The sequence below is a fragment of the Oncorhynchus kisutch genome, unplaced genomic scaffold (assembly GCF_002021735.2).
Source record: "Oncorhynchus kisutch isolate 150728-3 unplaced genomic scaffold, Okis_V2 scaffold1886, whole genome shotgun sequence".
Lineage (NCBI taxonomy): Eukaryota > Metazoa > Chordata > Actinopteri > Salmoniformes > Salmonidae > Oncorhynchus > Oncorhynchus kisutch.
In genome coordinates this window covers 4,067-25,081 of record NW_022263831.1, presented here as the reverse complement: position 1 = coordinate 25,081, position 21,015 = coordinate 4,067, and the positions used below count along the sequence as shown (strand labels likewise).

At 44.8% G+C, this 21,015-nt stretch overlaps 1 protein-coding gene across 1 annotated transcript in view; it reads left to right on the top strand.

Annotated features, from left to right (window-relative positions):
• LOC116368211 (A disintegrin and metalloproteinase with thrombospondin motifs 19-like) overlaps window positions 1-19,385 on the top strand; it is a 34,634-nt gene extending 15,249 nt beyond the window's left edge. Inside the window, exons 3-5 of the mRNA XM_031819142.1 lie at window positions 209-289; window positions 11,325-11,482; window positions 19,167-19,385. Of these exons, the coding sequence (XP_031675002.1) occupies window positions 209-289; window positions 11,325-11,482; window positions 19,167-19,385 (458 nt within the window). The remainder of the gene's footprint in view (window positions 1-208; window positions 290-11,324; window positions 11,483-19,166) is intronic.
• The last annotated feature ends 1,630 nt before the right edge of the window (window positions 19,386-21,015 follow it).

The window sequence follows — 21,015 nt, the reverse complement described above, 5'->3', positions numbered from 1 at the left end:
CCTTGCCTTTCACACAGAAAAATAATTTCAACCCTTTCCAAATTAACAGCTTGGATAAAGAACCAGCCCAGCCCAACCCTGTCTGTACTACCCCTTCCCCTCACCTCTCCTCACCTCCTCTCATCCCCCCTCACCTCTCGTCCTCTCCTCACCCCAGGTGTGGGTCTGGGTGTGGCTCCACCCACCTCACTCTCTTGTGTTTCTACAGGTTACATCGAGGCTGCTGTCATCCCCGTTGGTGCTAGGAGAATCAAAGTTGTGGAGGACAAGCCCTCACACAGCTTTCTGGGTAACACACACACACACACACGCACACACACACACACACACACACACACACACACACACACACACACACACACACACACACACACACACACACACACACACACACACACACACACACACACACACACACACACACACAAGTTTTCTGACAAGTTATAAATAGATCTCTAAGGTATATAATGACTAACATGACAAGAGGATCTGATGATGCAAGATGTGTTGAATTGCAGGAAATAATCTTTAAACCTGCAAAATTCTCTCTCCGTCAACTAGACGGTTGTGGAACGTTTGTTTCATTTCGGTGCTTGTACCCATAGAAATAGGGGTGTGCAGGGGGGAGTGGGATATTCCCTAATGCTGGAAGGGGGACCTGGATGAAAACAGTTTGGGAACCCCTTTTATAGACAACCGCACAAGTTCATATTATCTGTCTAATGATGTGAACTTGTATTCCCTATAGCAGGGTACTCAACTACTATCTGAAATGGTCCAGTGACACAAATGTCCTAGGTGGCAAAGGTCCGGATGGATATGGTCATTTATCGGCGCTGTGGTTCAGCATAGTAACAAACCATGTTGTTATATCAAATGTTTTCAAGAATATTGGTAAATACATTACAGTTTTTTACAATCGTTAGGACCCATTTCTCAATACTTAGGTCACTTTTTCAAAACTCTTCACACAGTGAGCACAACAGCGGTCTATGTGGGTTAAACTGTGGATAATGTTTCATTGCTTTGGCACAAAATGCATTCAATGACTACATCTTACAAATTTCATGAATTATTTTCTCACTCAGACACAACCACCACCAAAACTCTATGTACCTACAGGCCAATTTACACATGTTTACATACTCTTTTCAAAACTGTTAAACTGAAGTTCAAAACCTAACATAAGCGATTGTCAAAAACTGTAAATGAGACAAATTAAACCTTTGTACATGGACCTTGAATTATTAAATAATATCTCAATTAAATGAAGTGCATGTTTTCTGGAGATCAAAGGAGAGTTAAGAACAAAATCTGAAAGCACAGAAAGTCACTGTGGGCCATGCAATAATAATGTACAAGTCACTGTGGGTCATGCAATAATAATGTACAAGTCACTGTGGGTCATGCAATATTAATGTACAAGTCACTGTGGGTCATGCAATAATAATGTACAAGTCACTGTGGGTCATGCAATAATAATGTACAAGTCACTGTGGGTCATGCAATATTAATGTACAAGTCACTGTGGGTCATGCAATAGTAATGTACAAGTCACTGTGGGCCATGCAATAATAATGTACAAGTCACTGTGGGTCATGCAATAATAATGTACAAGTCACTGTGGGTCATGCAATAATAATGTACAAGTCACTGTGGGCCATGCAATAATAATGTACAAGTCACTGTGGGTCATGAAATATTAATGTACAAGTCACTGTGGATCATGCAATATTAATGTATAAGTCACTGTGGGCCATGCAATAATAATGTATAAGTCACTGTGGGCCATGCAATAATAATGTATAAGTCACTGTGGATCATGCAATATTAATGTATAAGTCACTGTGGGCCATGCAATAATAATGTACAAGTCACTGTGGGCCATGCAATAATAATGTATAAGTCACTGTGCGTCATGCAATAATAATGTACAAGTCACTGTGGGCCATGCAATAATAATGTATAAGTCACTGTGGGTCATGCAATAATAATGTACAAGTCACTGTGGATCATGCAATATTAATGTATAAGTCACTGTGGGCCATGCAATAATAATGTATAAGTCACTGTGCGTCATGCAATAATAATGTACAAGTCACTGTGGATCATGCAATATTAATGTACAAGTCACTGTGGGTCATGCAATACTAATGTATAAGTCACTGTGGATCATGCAATATTAATGTATAAGTCACTGTGGATCATGCAATATTAATGTATAAGTCACTGTGGATCATGCAATATTAATGTATAAGTCACTGGATCATGCCATATTAATGTACAAGTCACTGTGGGCCATGCAATATTAATGCATAAGTCACTGTGGGCCATGCAATAATAATGTATAAGTCACTGTGGATCATGCAATATTCATGTATAAGTCACTGTGGGCCATGCCATATTAATGTACAAGTCACTGTGGGCCATGCAATATGAATGTATAAGTCACTGTGGGCCATGCAATATTAATGTATAAGTCACTGTGGGCCATGCAATAATAATGTATAAGTCACTGTGGGCCATGCAATATTAATGTATAAGTCACTGTGGGTCATGCAATAATAATGTATAGGTCACTGTGGGTCATGCAATATTCATGTATAAGTCACTGTGGGCCATGCCATATTAATGTACAAGTCACTGTGGGCCATGCAATATGAATGTATAAGTCACTGTGGGCCATGCAATATTAATGTATAAGTCACTGTGGGTCATGCAATAATAATGTATAGGTCACTGTGGGTCATGCAATAATAATGTATAAGTCACTGTGGATCATGCAATATTAATGTATAAGTCACTGTGGGTCTTGCAATATTCATGTATAAGTCACTGTGGGCCATGCAATATTAATGTATAAGTCACTGTGGGCCATGCAATAATAATGTATAAGTCACTGTGGGCCATGCAATATTAATGTATAAGTCACTGTGGGTCATGCAATAATAATGTATAGGTCACTGTGGGTCATGCAATAATAATATATAAATCAGTGTGGATCATGCAATATTAATGTATAAGTCACTGTGGGTCTTGCAATATTCATGTATAAGTCACTGTGATCCATGCAATATTCATATATAAGTCACTGTGATCCATGCAATATTAATGTATAAGTCACTGTGCAATGCAATATTCATGGATCAGTCACTGTGCAACTTGCATCAATGAGAGAAATGACACTTTCTGTCTCTTTAAAATGCTTTGAACTTTGGCACAAATGGTGTGAGAGCAACTCTTGAGACACTGGTGCAGGTGTCCATTGGTGAGCCTGGAGCGATATTTGTTTTGAATAAAGTTCATTGTGGAGAAGGCTGATTCACAGCTGTATGTGGAGCCAAACATGGGCAGAATGTCTAGTGCTAGTTTCTTGAGAACAGGGACATCAGCTGCAGGCACCATCTTTCCATCTTTCCCCAGAATGTAAGACAGGGTCACAAAGACACATTTTCTTGTAGCTCGATCAACTCCATTTGCAGTGATGCAACTTCTACCCGTCTAAAGATCTGTTTAGCTTCCTCTGACAACATCTACCCGTCTGAAGATCTGTTTAGCTTCCTCTGACAACATCTACCCATCTGAAGATCTGTTTAGCTTCCTCTGACAACATCCACCCGTCTGAAGAGCTGTTTACCTTCCTCTGACAACATCTACCCGTCTGAAGATCTGTTTAGCTTCCTCTGACAACATCTACCTGTCTGAAGATCTGTTTAGCTTCCTCTGACAACTTCTACCCGTCTGAAGATCTGTTTCGCTTCCTCTGACAACTTCTACCCGTCTGAAGATCTGTTTAGCTTCCTCTGACAACATCTACCCGTCTGAAGATCTGTTTAGCTTCCTCTGACAACTTTTTGTGACTAAGATGGTTCTGGATGACCAGCAAGCGACTCTCTTCCAGCAGTGAAATCCCAGCCCCCGTCCCTGCAGGAGGCCTTTTGCCTTTTGGTAGGCCGTCATTTTAAATGAGAATTTGTCCTTAACTGACTTGCCGAGTTAAATAAAGGTCAAATAAAAATAAAAATATAAAAATGTAATCAAAGCTAGATATGAGGTTCTTCATCAGCTTCTGGATGAAATCGACATGGTTGGGAACATCTTTGTCTCCCTGCGTTTGCACCAGAAGATTGGAGTTCTCCCTGGAGATCATTCTTGAAAAGCTCCAATATCAGACTGCTGCTATCATATCACACACTGTGTTGTCCTGTCCCTGCAGCTTAACATTCAGTTGATTGAGGTGTGATGTCATGTCTGTCACACTGTGTTGTCCTGCAGCTTAACATTCAGTTGATTGAGGTGTGATGTCATGTCTGTCACACTGTGTTGTCCTGCAGCTTAACATTCAGTTGATTAAGGTGTGATGTCATGTCTGTCACACTGTGTTGTCCTGCAGCTTAACATTCAGTTGATTAAGGTGTGATGTCATATCTGTCACACTGTGTTGTCCTGCAGCTTAACATTCAGTTGATTAAGGTGTGATGTCATGTCTGTCACACTGTGTTGTCCTGCAGCTTAACATTCAGTTGATTAAGGTGTGATGTCATGTCTGTCACACTGTGTTGTCCTGCAGCTTAACATTCAGTTGATTAAGGTGTGATGTCATGTCTGTCACACTGTGTTGTCCTGCAGCTTAACATTCAGTTGATTAAGGTGTGATGTCATGTCTGTCACACTGTGTTGTCCTGCAGCTTAACATTCAGTTGATTGAGGTGTGATGTCATGTCTGTCAAAAATGCTACTGTTTCCCTCTTCTCGTCATCAGAAAACTGAGTTGCCTTGTCACTCTTTTGCTCTGATAAGAAAGCTTTGATTTTCTCCTGAATGGCCCAGAAAGGTTCCAAAACCCCGCCTTCACTGAGCCATCTGACATTGTGCAGTAGTAAGTCATCAAAGCTGGCATTAGCCTCTGTCAGAAAACCTCGTAGCAGGCGGTGTTCTTGATCAGTTTCATCATCGTTGTCATGACAGACTGATGGATGATTTGATGTCAGGACAGGGTGGTCCTCTTTGAAACGTGTAACCAGTCCCCTCCTCTTCCTGTCATGGCTGGAGCTCCATCTGTGGTGATGGAGACCACTGACTTCAGATCTCTCCCCCTTTTGGTCAGCATCCTTTTGACATTATCTCCCTGTGTGTCTGCTTCTAGATTTGTTAAGCCCAACAGCTCATCCCAGAATTACCTATTTGTTGCATAATAAAATCTGACAAACAACAGAAGCAGGGCATTATCAGTGTTATCTGTGGAATCATCCACAGCCAATGGAATGCTTGGTGCATTCTGAATGACCTCATCAAGTTGTGAAGTCAAATCTTCAGCTAATATTTAATTTCTCCTCATTGCTGTGGAATCAAATCAAACTTTATTTGTCATGCCGAATACAAGTGTAGACCTTACCATGAAATGGTTACTTACAAGCACTTAACCAACAGTGCAGTTCAAGAAGAGTTAATCAAATATTTACCAAATGAACTGAAGTAAAAACTAAAAGTAACACAATAACATAACAATAACAAGGCTATAAACAGGGGGTACCGGTACCAAGTCAGTGTGGAGCCTATATACAGGGGGTACCGGTACCAAGTCAGTGTGGAGGCTATATACAGGGGGTACCGGTACCAAGTCAGTTTGGAGGCTATAAACAGGGGGTACCGCTAATCTGTATTGTTTACCTGCAAACAAGGTGTCAGCAACTTCACACATGCGTTCTTTTACCATCTCAGCGTCAGTGTTTTCCCTAAACCCAAGCTATCCTCAGTGAACGCTCCGTTGCACGTTGTTGGGCTTTCATGAAATTGACATGGACTTTTTGTCTCATATTGGGATTTGAGTTGTTTAATCTTGTTTGTTCTCACCTCCGTGTTCAGAGGATATGTCTGATCTATATTACTATGCTTGGTGTAATGACGCTTAACATTGCCACTTTTCACGAGGGCTTCGGACTCGCTGCATATCAGGCACATTTGTTTTGTTCTGGTTGTGGGGAGAATGCATTTTCCGTCCACTCGCCGTCAACTTACATTTTTTTGAACAAGCCATATTAACAAGGATACTGGTAACTAAGCTCCTTCTATCTGTGATATTAACAGTTGAACCTCAGTGAAATATTTATGTTTCTCTCTGCCTGCTTGTTCCGAGGTGTTGTGGAGGATATTTGCATTGATGTGATTGGGTAAGACATGGGCTCTTGCATTTAACCACGTGATTGGCTTAGACGAGGCACTAGTAGAGGTGGGGGTTGCTTTGAGAGAGTGAGAGGAAGACAGGTTGCCGAGTTAGAGAGGCCGTGGCACCTGGGTCATTTTTGAAAGCTGTTTTTTAAACTTATTGATTGACTTGTATATAACTACTGTAAATGCTATGTTGTTGTTCTGCCAGTTGCGTTTGGCTGCCCCATACAGTCTTAAGCCAGTGCTAAAACATTCTGCACTGTCTAGCATGTTTTGTTCTCTGTCAACTCTGCAGGGAAATTTGAAAGCCGATAAACACACTCATTTGTCAGCCGCTTGTAAAGTGTTTGAACACTTCACTCTTGCGGTTTCCTTTTGAGTGTTCTGACAACAGCTATTAAACATTTTTCTAACTGTTAAGTGCTTTGTCAACAGGAAGGGTACACTGGGGACTTGAGACATCTAGCTCTGTGTGTAATGATAGGACAGGCTGGGATCCTCTCTAGTGATAGGAGGGAGTTGAGACATCTAGCTCTGTGTGTAATGATAGGACAGGCTGGGATCCTCTCTAGTGATAGGAGGGAGTTGAGGGATGGAGGGAGAAGAGGGATGGAGGGAGAAGAGGGATGGGGAAGAGAGGAAGGGAAGTAGGGAGGGACAGAGGGATGGAGGGAGAAGAGGGATGGAGGGAGAAGAGGGATGGGGAAGAGAGGAAGGGAAGTAGGGAGGGACAGAGGGAAGGGAGGGAGGAGAGACTGAAAGGCTAGCCACTCCCTTTGAAAACACATCTGGTGATCTAAAGAAACACTCCAACACTACTTCCTTTTGTACAGTGTGAGGTATGTCTCCACCACGTTTTATATGATAAAGTTTCCCCAAGTCGCTGATCTTGGGTCAGTTTAGGATGTAGGTAGAGTTATTAAAGTGAATATGCATAGATAATAACAGAGAGTAGCTGTAGCATAGAAGGGGGGCAATGCAAATAGTCTGGGTAGCCATTTGATTAGATGTTCAGGAATCTTATGGCTTGGGGGTAGAGGCTGTTTAGAAGCCTCTTGGACCTAGACTTGGCGCTCCGGTACGGCTTGCCATGCGGTAGCAGAGAGAACAGTCTATGACTAGGGTGGCTGGAGTCTTTGACAATTTTTAGGGCCTTACTCTGACACCGCCTGGTATAGAGATCCTGGATGGCAGGAAGTTTGGCCCCGGTGATGTACTGGGCCGGATGCACTACCCTCTGTAGAGCCTTGCGGTTGGAGGCCGAGCAATTGCCATACCAGACAGTGATGCAACCCGTCAGGATGCTCTTGATGGTGCAGCTGTAAAACCTTTTGAGGATCTGAGGACCCATGCCAAATCTTTTCAGTCTCCTGAGGGGGAATAGCTTTTGTCATGCCGTCACGACTGTCTTGGTGTGCTTGGACCATGATAGTTTGTTGGTGATGTGGACGCCAAGGAACTTGAATCTCTCAATCTGCTCCACTACAGCCCCGTCGATGAGAATGAGGGCGTGCTCTGTCCTCCTTTTCCCATAGTCCACAATCATCTCCTTCGTCTTGATCAAGTTGAGGAAGAGGTTGTTGTCCTTGCACCACACGGTCAGGTCTCTGGCCTCCTCCCTATAGGCTGTCTCATCGTTGTTGGTGATCAGGCCTACCACTGTTGTCATCAGCAAACTTAATGATGGTGTTTGAGTCATGCAGTCATGAGTGAAAAGGGAGTACAGGAGGGGACTGAGCACTCACCCCTGAGGGGCCCTCGTGTTGAGGATCAGCGTTGCGGATGTGTTGTTACCTACCCTTACCACCTGGGGGCAGCCCATCAGGAAGTCGAGGATCCAGTTGCAGAGGAAGGTGTTTAGTCCTAGGGTCCTTAGCTTAGTTTTGAGCTTTGAGGCCACTATGGTGTTGAACGCTGAGCTGTAGTCAATGAATAGCATTCTCACGTAGGTGTTCCTTTTGTCCAGGTGGGAAAGGGCAGTGTGGAGTACAATAGAGATTGCATCTTCTGTGGATGTGGTATGTTGGTGTGGTAGCACATGAGTGCTACGGGTCGGTAGTAATTTAGGCAGGTTACCTTAGTGTTCTTGGGCACAGGGACTATGGTGGTCTCCTAGAAACATTTGGTATTACAGACTCAGACAGGGAGAGGTTGAAAATGTCAGTGAAGACACTTGCCAATTGGTCAGCTCATGCTTGGAGTACACGTCCTGGTAATCCACCTGGCTCTGCAGCCTTGTGAATGTTGACCTGTTTAAAGGTCTTACTCACATCGGCTGTGGAGAGCGTGATCACACAGTCGTCCGGAACAGCTGATGCTCTCATGCATGTTTAGGTGTTACTTGCCTCGAAGTGAGCATAGAAGTTATTTAGCTCGTCTGGTAGGCTCATGTCACTGGGCAGCTCTCAGCTTGCTTCCTTTAGTAGTCTGTAATAGTTTGCAAGCCCTGCCACATCTGACGAGTGTCGGAGCCGGTATAGTATGATTCGATCTTAGTTCTGTATTGACACTTTCCCGGTTGGATGGTTCGTCAGAGGGCATAAAGGGATTTCTTATAAGCTTCCGGGTTAGAGTCCCGGTGCTTGAAAGCGGCAGTTCTACCCTGGTTAATCTTAAGATTGGGAGAGGAGAAGCTGATCCTCAGTCTGTACCTAAGGGAAACTTGTGAAATACTATGTGTAGAAAAGGAAAAGAGAATTTATGTTTTTGTAGAGCTAGTAAACAACACAGTGATGACCATGGAACAGTGATGCTAATATTCTAATGATGACCATGGAACAGTGATGCTAATATTCTAATGATGACCATGGAACAGTGATGCTAATATTCTAATGATAACCATGGAACAGTGATGCTAATATTCTAATGATGACCATGGAACAGTGATGCTAATATTCTGATGATGACCATGGAACAGTGATGCTAATATTCTAATGATGACCATGGAACAGTGATGCTAATATTCTGATGAGGACCATGGAACAGTGATGCTAATATTCTGATGATGACCATGGAACAGTGATGCTAATATTCTAATGAGGACCATGGAACAGTGATGCTAATATCCTAATGATTACCATGGAACAGTGATGCTAATATTCTAATGATGACCATGGAACAGTGATGCTAATATTCTAATGATGACCATGGAACAGTGATGCTAATATTCTAATGAGGACCATGGAACAGTGATGCTAATATCCTAATGATTACCATGGAACAGTGATGCTAATATTCTAACGATGACCATGAGACAGTGATGCTAATATTCTAATGATGACCATGGAACAGTGATGCTAATATTCTGATGATGACCATGGAACAGTGATGCTAATATTCTGACGATGACCATGGAACAGTGATGCTAATATTCTAATGATGACCAATGAACAGTGATGCTAATAATCTAACGATGACCATGGAACAGTGATGCTAATATTCTAATGATGACCATGGAACAGTGATGCTAATATCCTAATGATTACCATGGAACAGTGATGCTAATATTCTAATGATGACCATGGAACAGTGATGCTAATATTCTAATGATGACCATGGAACAGTGATGCTAATATTCTAATGAGGACCATGGAACAGTGATGCTAATATCCTAATGATTACCATGGAACAGTGATGCTAATATTCTAACGATGACCATGAGACAGTGATGCTAATATTCTAATGATGACCATGGAACAGTGATGCTAATATTCTGATGATGACCATGGAACAGTGATGCTAATATTCTGACGATGACCATGGAACAGTGATGCTAATATTCTAATGATGACCAATGAACAGTGATGCTAATAATCTAACGATGACCATGGAACAGTGATGCTAATATTCTAATGATGACCATGGAACAGTGATGCTAATATTCTAATGATGACCATGGAACAGTGATGCTAATATTCTAACGATAACCATGGAATAGTGATGCTAATATTCTGATGATGACCATGGAACAGTGATGCTAATAATCTAACGATGACCATGGAATAGTGATGCTAATATTCTGATGATGACCATGGAACAGTGATGCTAATAATCTAACGATGACCATGGAACAGTGATGCTAATATTCTAATGAGGACCATAGGACAGTGATGCTAATATTGTAATGATGACCATGAGACAGTGATGCTAATATTCGAATGCATTTTAATTTAAGTTGATTTAACGATGTGGCTAAACACATTTTGAAAGATCTGAAGTTGTTTTTTTATATATAGTTAATATTATGTTCCTGGGCAGTTTTATAGTGAAGTGTTTAAATGATTTTCAATTCCATCTAAATCTGTAAGTTCATAGACATGCAGTAAAACAGACGTGTTTAGAAAGAGTCCATTCACTGTGCAAGGTGTTTTTATTTCTCTGGAGCACTCTCTGGTCGTCGAGTCCTTCCAAAAGACTAATTAAAACAACATGCATTTGGAAAAACCTGGCTCAAACATTCAATTCTTATGGAATGTCTTACAGTACACCCCAACAGTCTCTCTGTCTCGCTCTCTCGCTCTTTATTCTCCCTCTCTTTATGTTCTCGCTCTCTCTCCACCCTCGCTCTCTTTCTAATGCATTACCCAACAACCTTAAGTCAAGCACCGCATGTCCACAGGGGATAACTGTGGACATGCGGTGAGGTAGTCTGTTTGCTGGACTTCACAACCTCCACAGTCTCCACATCAAGGGACACTCTCTTAGTTGGAACCGACTGGGTCTCTGATGCTGTGCTGCTTTCCTGTGGTTCAGGCACTGCAAGAAGTAAAACCTCACTGACCGGGGTTGGCTATTTCGAAAGCAGCCAATTTGGGCATCAAAAGTCATTTTCAGAGAAGTGAAGAGAAGTGTGTGTTCACTTTGCCTGCCTGCTACATTTTAATTGTTTGTTTGCTCCTCTTTAAATAAAAAATATATATATTTTAGGTTAGAGACATGGTTTGAATTATGGGTTTGAATAAAGGTAGTGATTTAAGGGGAACAGTCAGAGTGGGAATTGAACCCATCAACCTGCGTTTACAGGTCTAGGCATGTTGGTGGAGACTGTGGTATGCTTACTTTCAATGGAAGTGATAGGGGCAAATGATAGGGAACCATCTAACATCAAGTTGTCCTGAACTTCCTCTTAAATGAATTCTACATCCTGCTTGTTCCAGCAATGAAAGACTCTACCAAGAGGTCCATCAACAGCGACTGGAAGATCGAGCTTCCTGGAGAGTTCCAGCTGGCCGGCACTACAGTGCGCTACGTCCGGAGAGGACTCTGGGAGAAAATGTCCGCCAAGGGACCCACCAAGACCCCGCTGTACCTCATGGTAAACCTATCATGTAGAGAGAGAGAGAGAGTGTGTGTGTGTGTGTGTGTGTGTGTGTGTGTGTGTGTGTGTGTGTGTGTGTGTGTGTGTGTGTGTGTGTGTGTGTGTGTGTGTGTGTGTGTGTGTGTGTGTGTGTATCCCTAACATGCGAATGCATGTTGAGCTGATGCATTTAACCTCCTCAGTCTACTCCACATGATGACAGAGATCAGAGAGGGACAGATAAAGAACATGGAAATTGGGCTTCAAAGGGAGGAAGTTGTTGTTAGTTTAAATGTAATCTTTATTTAACTAGGCAAGTCAGTTAAGAACACATTCTTATTTACAATGACAGCCTACCAGGGAACGCTCTAACTACTAGGCTACCTGCCACCCCAAATGGCCCTCTGGAGGCATCATGTGATACAGATGTAGTATCTTAATTAGAGCCAGTTTGCTACAGTAGGGAAATAATCCTGCAGCAACAGGAAATGTCAGTTATTATGTGGATTATACACTGCTCAAAAAAATAAAGGGAACACTTAAACAACACAATGTAACTCCAAGTCAATCACACTTCTGTGAACTCAAAACTGTCCACTTAGGACGCAACACTGATTGACAATACATTTCACATGCTGTTGTGCAAATGGAATAGACAACAGGTGGAAATGATAGGCAATTAGCAAGACACCCCTAATAAAGGAGTGGTTCTGCAGGTGGGGACCACAGACCACTTCTCAGTTCCTATGCTTCCTGGCTGATGTTTTGGTCACTTTTGAATGCTGGCGGTGCTTTCACTCTAGTGGTAGCATGAGACGGCGTCTACAACCCACACAAGTGGCTCAGGTAGTGCAGCTCATCCAGGATGGCACATCAATGCGAGCTGTGGCAAGAAGGTTTGCTGTGTCTGTCAGCGTAGTGTCCAGAGCATGGAGGCACTACCAAGAGACAGGCCAGTACATCAGGAGACGTGGAGGAGGCCGTAGGAGGGCAACAACCCAGCAGCAGGACCACTACCTCCGCCTTTGTGCAAGGAGGAGCAGGAGGAGCACTGCCAGAGCCCTGCAAAATGACCACCAGCAGGCCACAAATGTGCATGTGTCTGCTCAAACGGTCAGAAACAGACTCCATGAGGGTGGTATGAGGGCCCGACGTCCACAGGTGGGGGTTGTGCTTACAGCCCAACACCGTGCAGGACGTTTTTCATTTGTCAGAGAACACCAAGATTGGCAAATTCGCCACTGGCGCCCTGTGCTCTTCACAGATGAAAGCAGGTTCACACTGAGCACATGTGACAGACGTGACAGTCTGGAGACGCCGTGGAGAACGTTCGGCTGCCTGCAACATCCTCCAGCATGACCGGTTTGGCGGTGGGTCAGTCATGGTGTGGGGTTTTCCATTTTAATTTTGAGTGTGACTCCAAATCCAGACCCTCCATGGGTTGATACATTTGATTTCCATTGATAATTTTTGTGTGATTTTGTTGTCAGCACATTCAACTATGTAAAGAAAAAAGTATTTAATAAGAATATTTCATTTATTCAGATCTAGGATATGTTATTTTAGTGTTCCCTTTATTTTTTTGAGCAGTGTATAAAAACATTTGTAGGGATTGATACATTTTTGGTAAGGGAAAATCAAGTCTGAAATATCAAAGTGGAAATGTTCAAACTTCAGATGCCCTTTTAAACCTTAACCTTTCTAGGGCTAGCGGAGCCCCTCGACAACATTCTGCTGAAAAGGCAGTGCGCGAAATTCAAAAATATTTTGTAGAAATATGTAACTTTCACACATTAACAAGTCCAATACATAGCCAAGTCCAAAAAACACAGCCATTTATCCAGACAAAGATAGCCAAAGATAGAGTCACAAAAAGCAGAAATATAGATAGAATGAATCACTAACCTTTGATGATCTTCATCAGATGACACTCATAGGACATCATGTTACACAATACATGTATGTTTTGTTCGATAATGTGCATATGTATATGCAAAAATCTCAGTTTACATTGGTGCATTATGTGCAGTAATGTCCGGTGACACATGACGGGGCCTCCCGGGTGGCGCAGTGGTCTAGGGCACTGCTAGCTGTGCCACCACAGACTCTGGGTTCGCAGCCGGCCGCGACCGGGAGGTCCGTGGGGCGACGCACAATTGGCCTAGCGTCGTCCGGGTTAGGGAGGGTTTTGCCGGTAAGGATATCCTTGTCTCATCGCGCACCAGCACAGTGCACGCTAACCAGGTCACCAGGTGCACGGTGTTTCCTCCGACACATTGGTGCGGCTGGCTTCCAGGTTGGATGCGCGTTGTGTTAAAGAAGCAGTTCGGCTTGGTTGGGTTGTGTTTCGGAGGGCGCATGGCTTTCGACCTTCGTCTCTCCCGAGCCCATACGGGAGTAGTAGCGATGAGACAAGATAGTTACTACTAACAATTGGATACCATGAAATTGGGGAGAAAAGGGGGTAAAATTGTAAAAAAAAATAATAAGAAGAAGAATTTAAAAATAAATTAAAAAACATCCGTTGATTTTGCAGAAATACTCATAATAAACATTGATAAAAGATACAACTGTTATTCACAGAATTAAAGATAGACTTCTCCTTAACCTCTAGTGACACCCCATCCCATGAACAGGACCGTTGTCATTATCTGACACTAATTAGCATAACGCACGTTTTGTTGGTTGTTTTGTCATAGTTGTGTCTAGGGGGGCATATTTGGGAGGAAATACTATCAGCTCCAGCTCAGTTTGTCCCCCTATGTGCTGAGGGTGTCAGGTTCTTGTCCAGTTCTGGCATTTAGGTCGCCACAGACTAGTACATGTCCCTGGGCCTGGAAGTAGTTGATCTCCCCCTCTAGGATGGAGAAGCTGTCATCGTTAAAGTATGGGGATTCTATTGGGGGGATATAGATAGCACACATGAGGACATTTTTCTGTGTTGAGATAATTTCCTTATTAATTTATAGCCAGATGTAAAATGTTCCTGTTTTGACGAATTTAATAGTTGGTTAGGTCTGTTCTATATCGAATTAGCATACCTCCTGAGTCTCTTCCCTGTTTCACACCTGGTAGTTTGGTGGATGGGACTACCAGCTCTCTGTAAACTGGAGGGTAACCAGTGGGTCTGTCTCCTCTATACCATGTTTCTTGTAGGATGACAATGACTGTATTTCCAATTTCTTTGATGAAGTCTACGTTCCTGCGCATTAGGCCAAGAGCAGATAACCTTAGACCTTGTATATTCAAGGATGAGATAGTGAAAGCTTTGTGTTCCATTGTCTAGTGTTGTTTTCAAGGGGTTTAGGCCCAGACCATTACAGTAGGTGTGAGCAGAGCATGTTGAGCATCTGATACATACTTCTTAGGTCGTAAGATGGGGCTTGGGCGGGTGTATTCATGGGGTTTGGGCCTGTAGCTGTGCTCAAGGCCTGGGCATATGTGTGGCTTTCATGTTGAGGTCTTTGCTGTGGGGGGGGGGGGGGGGGGGGGGGGGGGGGGGGGGGGGGGCATAGGTCTGATCTGGGGGGGGCCTATATTTTTTTTTTTTTTTTTTTTTTTAATTTCACCTTTATTTAACCAGGTAGGCTAGTTGAGAACAAGTTCTCATTTGCAACTGCGACCTGGCCAAGATAAAGCATAGCAGTGTGAGCATACAACAAAGAGTTACACATGGAGTAAACAATTAACAAGTCAATAACACAGTAGAAAACGAAGGGGGGGTCTATATACAATGTGTGCAAAAGGCATGAGGAGGTAGGCAAATAATTACAATTTTGCAGATTAACACTGGAGTGATAAAAGATCAGATGGTCATGTACAGGTAGAGATATTGGTGTGCAGAAGAGCAGAAAAGTAAATAAATAGAAACAGTACGGGGATGAGGTAGGTGAAAAGGGTGGGCTATTTACCAATAGACTATGTACAGCTGCAGCGATCGGTTAGCTGCTCAGATAGCTGATGTTTGAAGTTGGTGAGGGAGATAAAAGTCTCCAACTTCAGCGATTTTTGCAATTCGTTCCAGTCACAGGCAGCAGAGTACTGGAACGAAAGGCGGCCAAATGAGGTGTTGGCTTTAGGGATGATCAGTGAGATACACCTGCTGGAGCGCGTGCTACGGATGGGTGTTGCCATCGTGACCAGTGAGCTGAGATAAGGCGGAGCTTTACCTAGCATAGACTTGTAGATGACCTGGAGCCAGTGGGTCTGGCGACGAATATGTAGCGAGGGCCAGCCGACTAGAGCATACAAGTCGCAGTGGTGGGTAGTATAAGGTGCTTTAGTGACAAAACGGATGGCACTGTGATAGACTGCATCCAGTTTGCTGAGTAGAGTGTTGGAAGCCATTTTGTAGATGACATCGCCGAAGTCGAGGATCGGTAGGATAGTCAGTTTTACTAGGGTAAGCTTGGCGGCTTGAGTGAAGGAGGCTTTGTTGCGGAATAGAAAGCCGACTCTTGATTTTATTTTCGATTGGAGATGTTTGATATGAGTCTGGAAGGAGAGTTTGCAGTCTAGCCAGACACCTAGGTACTTATAGACGTCCACATATTCTAGGTCGGAACCATCCAGGGTGGTGATGCTAGTCGGGCATGCAGGTGCAGGCAGCGACCGGTTGAAAAGCATGCATTTGGTCTTACTAGCGTTTAAGAGCAGTTGGAGGCCACGGAAGGAGTGTTGTATGGCATTGAAGCTTGTTTGGAGGTTAGATAGCACAGTGTCCAAAGACGGGCCGAAAGTATATAGAATGGTGTCGTCTGCGTAGAGGTGGATCAGGGAATCGCCCGCAGCAAGAGCAACATCATTGATATACACAGAGAAAAGAGTCGGCCCGAGAATTGAACCCTGTGGCACTCCCATAGAGACTGCCAGAGGACCGGACAGCATGCCCTCCGATTTGACACACTGAACTCTGTCTGCAAAGTAATTGGTGAACCAGGCAAGGCAGTCATCCGAAAAACCGAGGCTACTGAGTCTGCCGATAAGAATATGGTGATTGACAGAGTCGAAAGCCTTGGCGAGGTCGATGAAGACGGCTGCACAGTACTGTCTTTTATCGATGGCGGTTATGATGTCGTTTAGTACCTTGAGTGTGGCTGAGGTGCACCCATGACCGGCTCGGAAACCAGATTGCACAGCGGAGAAGGTACGGTGGGATTCGAGATGGTCAGTGACCTGTTTGTTGACTTGGCTTTCGAAGACCTTAGATAGGCAGGGCAGGATGGATATAGGTCTGTAACAGTTTGGGTCCAGGGTGTCTCCCCCTTTGAAGAGGGGGATGACTGCGGCAGCTTTCCAATCCTTGGGGATCTCAGACGAGATGAAAGAGAGGTTGAACAGGCTGGTAATAGGGGTTGCGACAATGGTGGCAGATAGTTTCAGAAATAGAGGGTCCAGATTGTCAAGCCCAGCTGATTTGTACGGGTCCAGGTTTTGCAGCTCTTTCAGAACATCTGCTATCTGGATTTGGGTAAAGGAGAACCTGGAGAGGCTTGGGCGAGGAGCTGCGGGGGGGGCGGAGCTGTTGGCCGAGGTTGAAGTAGCCAGGCGGAAGGCATGGCCAGCCGTTGAGAAATGCTTATTGAAGTTTTCGATAATCATGGATTTATCAGTGGTGACCGTGTTACCTAGCCTCAGTGCAGTGGGCAGCTGGGAGGAGGTGCTCTTGTTCTCCATGGACTTCACAGTGTCCCAGAACTTTTTGGAGTTGGAGCTACAGGATGCAAACTTCTGCCTGAAGAAGCTGGCCTTAGCTTTCCTGACTGACTGCGTGTATTGGTTCCGGACTTCCCTGAACAGTTGCATATCACGGGGACTATTCGATGCTATTGCAGTCCGCCACAGGATGTTTTTGTGCTGGTCGAGGGCAGTCAGGTCTGGGGTGAACCAAGGGCTGTATCTGTTCTTAGTTCTGCATTTTTTGAACGGAGCATGCTTATCTAAAATGGTGAGGAAGTTACTTTTAAAGAATGACCAGGCATCCTCAACTGACGGGATGAGGTCAATGTCCTTCCAGGATACCCGGGCCAGGTCGATTAGAAAGGCCTGCTCACAGAAGTGTTTTAGGGAGCGCTTGACAGTGATGAGGGGTGGTCGTTTGACTGCGGCTCCGTAGCGGATACAGGCAATGAGGCAGTGATCGCTGAGATCCTGGTTGAAGACAGCGGAGGTGTATTTGGAGGGCCAGTTGGTCAGGATGACGTCTATGAGGGTGCCCTTGTTTACAGAGTTAGGGTTGTACCTGGTGGGTTCCTTGATGATTTGTGTGAGATTGAGGGCATCTAGCTTAGATTGTAGGACTGGCGGGGTGTTAAGCATATCCCAGTTTAGGTCACCTAACAGAACAAACTCTGAAGCTAGATGGGGGGCGATCAATTCACAAATGGTGTCCAGGGCACAGCTGGGAGCTGAGGGGGGTCGGTAGCAGGCGGCAACCGTGAGAGACTTATTTCTGGAGAGAGTAATTTTCAAAATTAGTAGTTCGAACTGTTTGGGTATGGACCTGGAAAGTATGACATTACTTTGCAGGCCATCTCTGCAGTAAACTGCAACTCCTCCCCCTTTGGCGGTTCTATCTTGACGGAAGATGTTATAGTTGGGTATGGAAATCTCTGAATTTTTGGTGGCCTTCCTGAGCCAGGATTCAGACACAGCAAGGACATCAGGGTTAGCAGAGTGTGCTAAAGCAGTGAGTAAGACAAACTTAGGGAGGAGGCTTCTGATGTTGACATGCATGAAACCAAGGCTTTTTCGAACACAGAAGTCAACAAATGAGGGTGCCTGGGGACATGCAGGGCCTGGGTTTACCTCCACATCACCCGCGGAACAGAGAAGGAGTAGTATGAGGGTGCGGCTAAAGGCTATCAAAACTGGTCGCCTAGAGCGTTGGGGACAGAGAATAAGAGGAGCAGGTTTCTGGGCATGGTAGAATATATTCAGGGCATAATGCGCAGACAGGGGTATGGTGGGGTGCGGGTACAGCGGAGGTAAGCCCAGGCACTGGGTGATGATGAGAGAGGTTGTATCTCTGGACATGCTGGTAGTAATGGGTGAGGTCACCGCATGTGTGGGAGGTGGAACAAAGGAGTTATCAGGGGTATGAAGAGTGTAGGGTGTGGCCAGGCTTTGTTTGGCGGGGTCTCAGCTGGTTGGGTTGTGGCTGGTGATGCTGTTGTCTAGGTGTCGGTCCTCTTGGCGTGGGTTCTCTCAGTGCAGTTCCTTTGGGAGGGGGTCTTGCAGGTCTGGGAGGGTGTCTCACTGGTCTGGGCGGGGTGTCCATTGCTCTGTTGCTCCTGTTTGACGTTCTGGGGCTTCGGTTGAGGGTGACATCCTTCAGGGTCCTGGCAAAAGTTGGGATTTCTGCCTTGTAGAGGTGGACCTCTCTCTCGTTCCTTTACAAAGTATTTCAGGATGCTTGGGGGAGGCTGTATGTTCTGCTAGAGAGGGCAGGTTAAATGTACGTCTATAATGTGGATCTGGATTGTGCATTGTACTGATAATGTGGTTGTGCTAAGGCTTGGTGCTATGGATTTAGAAAGGGGGGCTCTATATATTATGTCTCTCTCCTCACTCACTCACTCACTCACTCTGTGTCTCTGTACATGACCCAGTCTCTCAACCCATCTCTATGGTATACACTATCAGGACATTGTGTCTGAACATAACAAGCCAGTGTTTCTAAACATAACTCCCTCTCCCCTAGGTGCTGTTGTTCCATGACCAGACCTATGGGATACACTATGAGTACACAGTGTCTCTGAACGTAACTGAACGTGATGATGTCAGTGAGGAGCAGAGAGCACCAGAGCACCTCTACCTTTGGACACACAGCTCCTGGCAAGACTGCAACGTACAGTGTGGAGGAGGTATGACTCACACATACTTACACACATCCCAAGGAGAGTCTTTGCAGGCTTTCTGATAGCTGTTGACCTTGGGTTCATGCATAGTGAACTTTCAGCCACCCCCTCCAGTTCCCCACACCCCCCTTTAGTTACCCCCTTCAGTTCCCCCAGCCCCCTTCAGTAACCCCCCACCCCCTTCAGTACCCCCCACCCCCCTTCAGTACCCCCCACCCCCCTTCAGTAACCCCCCACCCCCTTCAGTTCCCCCAGCCCCCTTCAGTAACCCCCCACCCCCTTCAGTACCCCCACCCCCCTTCAGTAACCCCCCACCCCCTTCAGTACCCCCACCCCCCTTCAGTAACACCCCACCCCCTTCAGTACCCCCACCCCCCTTCAGTTCCCCACCCCCTTCAGTTCCCCACCCCCCTTCAGTTCCCATCCACCACTGCTGCTTCTATCCATTTCGGTTACATGTTAGATATGGGTCTCTAATCTTGACTGTGGAGCATCACGTCTGTGATCCATGCTGATGCACTAATCTGGGGCTGGTTGCCCAGCGCAGAGGATCCGCCAGGATCCCTGGTTCCACAACAAACATCAAACACAGCTTGGCTGGATGGCTGCCTGGGGCAATGAGGGATGGGGAGAGGGCACATGGGCTGGGCTGTTGCTCTCACACACTCACATGAGCAAACACACATATATACTGTTGAGACTAGTGAGGTTGGGTTAGTGGGTTACACCTGGTTGGTGAGGCTGGAGCCATTCGGCTGGGACTGAGGTAGAGAGGGTTGGGGCTTAGAGGCTGTGTCGGAGGGTTAGTTGGATTGATTGTTGGGACTGAGGTAGTGGGATGGGGCTTGGAGGCTGGGCTTAGAGGCTGTGTTGGAGGGTTAGTTGGACAGACCGTTGGGACTGAGGTAGTGGGTTGGGTCTTGGAGACGTGTTAGAGGCTATGTCAGAGGGTTAGTTGGACAGACCGTTGGGACTGAGGTAGTGGGTTGGGTCTTGGAGACGTGTTAGAGGCTATGTCAGATGGTTAGTTGGACAGGCCTTTGGGGCTTGGGGGAGACAAATAGGCCCAGTGTTGGTGAACTTCTAACCTCTGAACTAGAGCACACCAGACAGATAGAGCTGGCTCCCACTGTGGGACTCTCAACTGGGTTACCAGGAACATATACGCAAACAACGTTAAGCACGTGCATGTACACGTGCACTCTCATGCAGGCACACACACAGTGGACAGCACACTGCACACATACAGTACGCATCTCTAGTTTTGCATATTCAATTCTCAGTTCATTGCTGAGACTGCAAATATCTAGAGCTGATTCTGGTGATATTAAAAATAAACTTTGAGGAAAAAGCGTTCTTTTTATTAACTCAGAGCAACAGTATTTTACCATCATCTAGCAGTAGATGTGAAGTGGATGGATAGGTGGCTAGTTAATGTTGTTTTAAACCTTAAGAGTAGATTACCCTTTACTATAAATTCAACTGATGTTGTATCTCAACCAGTGGAAAACAAGGCTGCATAAATATATTACAATTATCAGTAGGTTGTACTTCAATTTGCTTTAGCACTCATCTCAACACTATTACATCAATGACATGATTTTTAAAAAGTTGATTACTTTGTAAAACTATTTAGTTATGAACTATAGTAAATCCATCCAATTATGAACTGAAGTAACTCTCGAAGCAAGT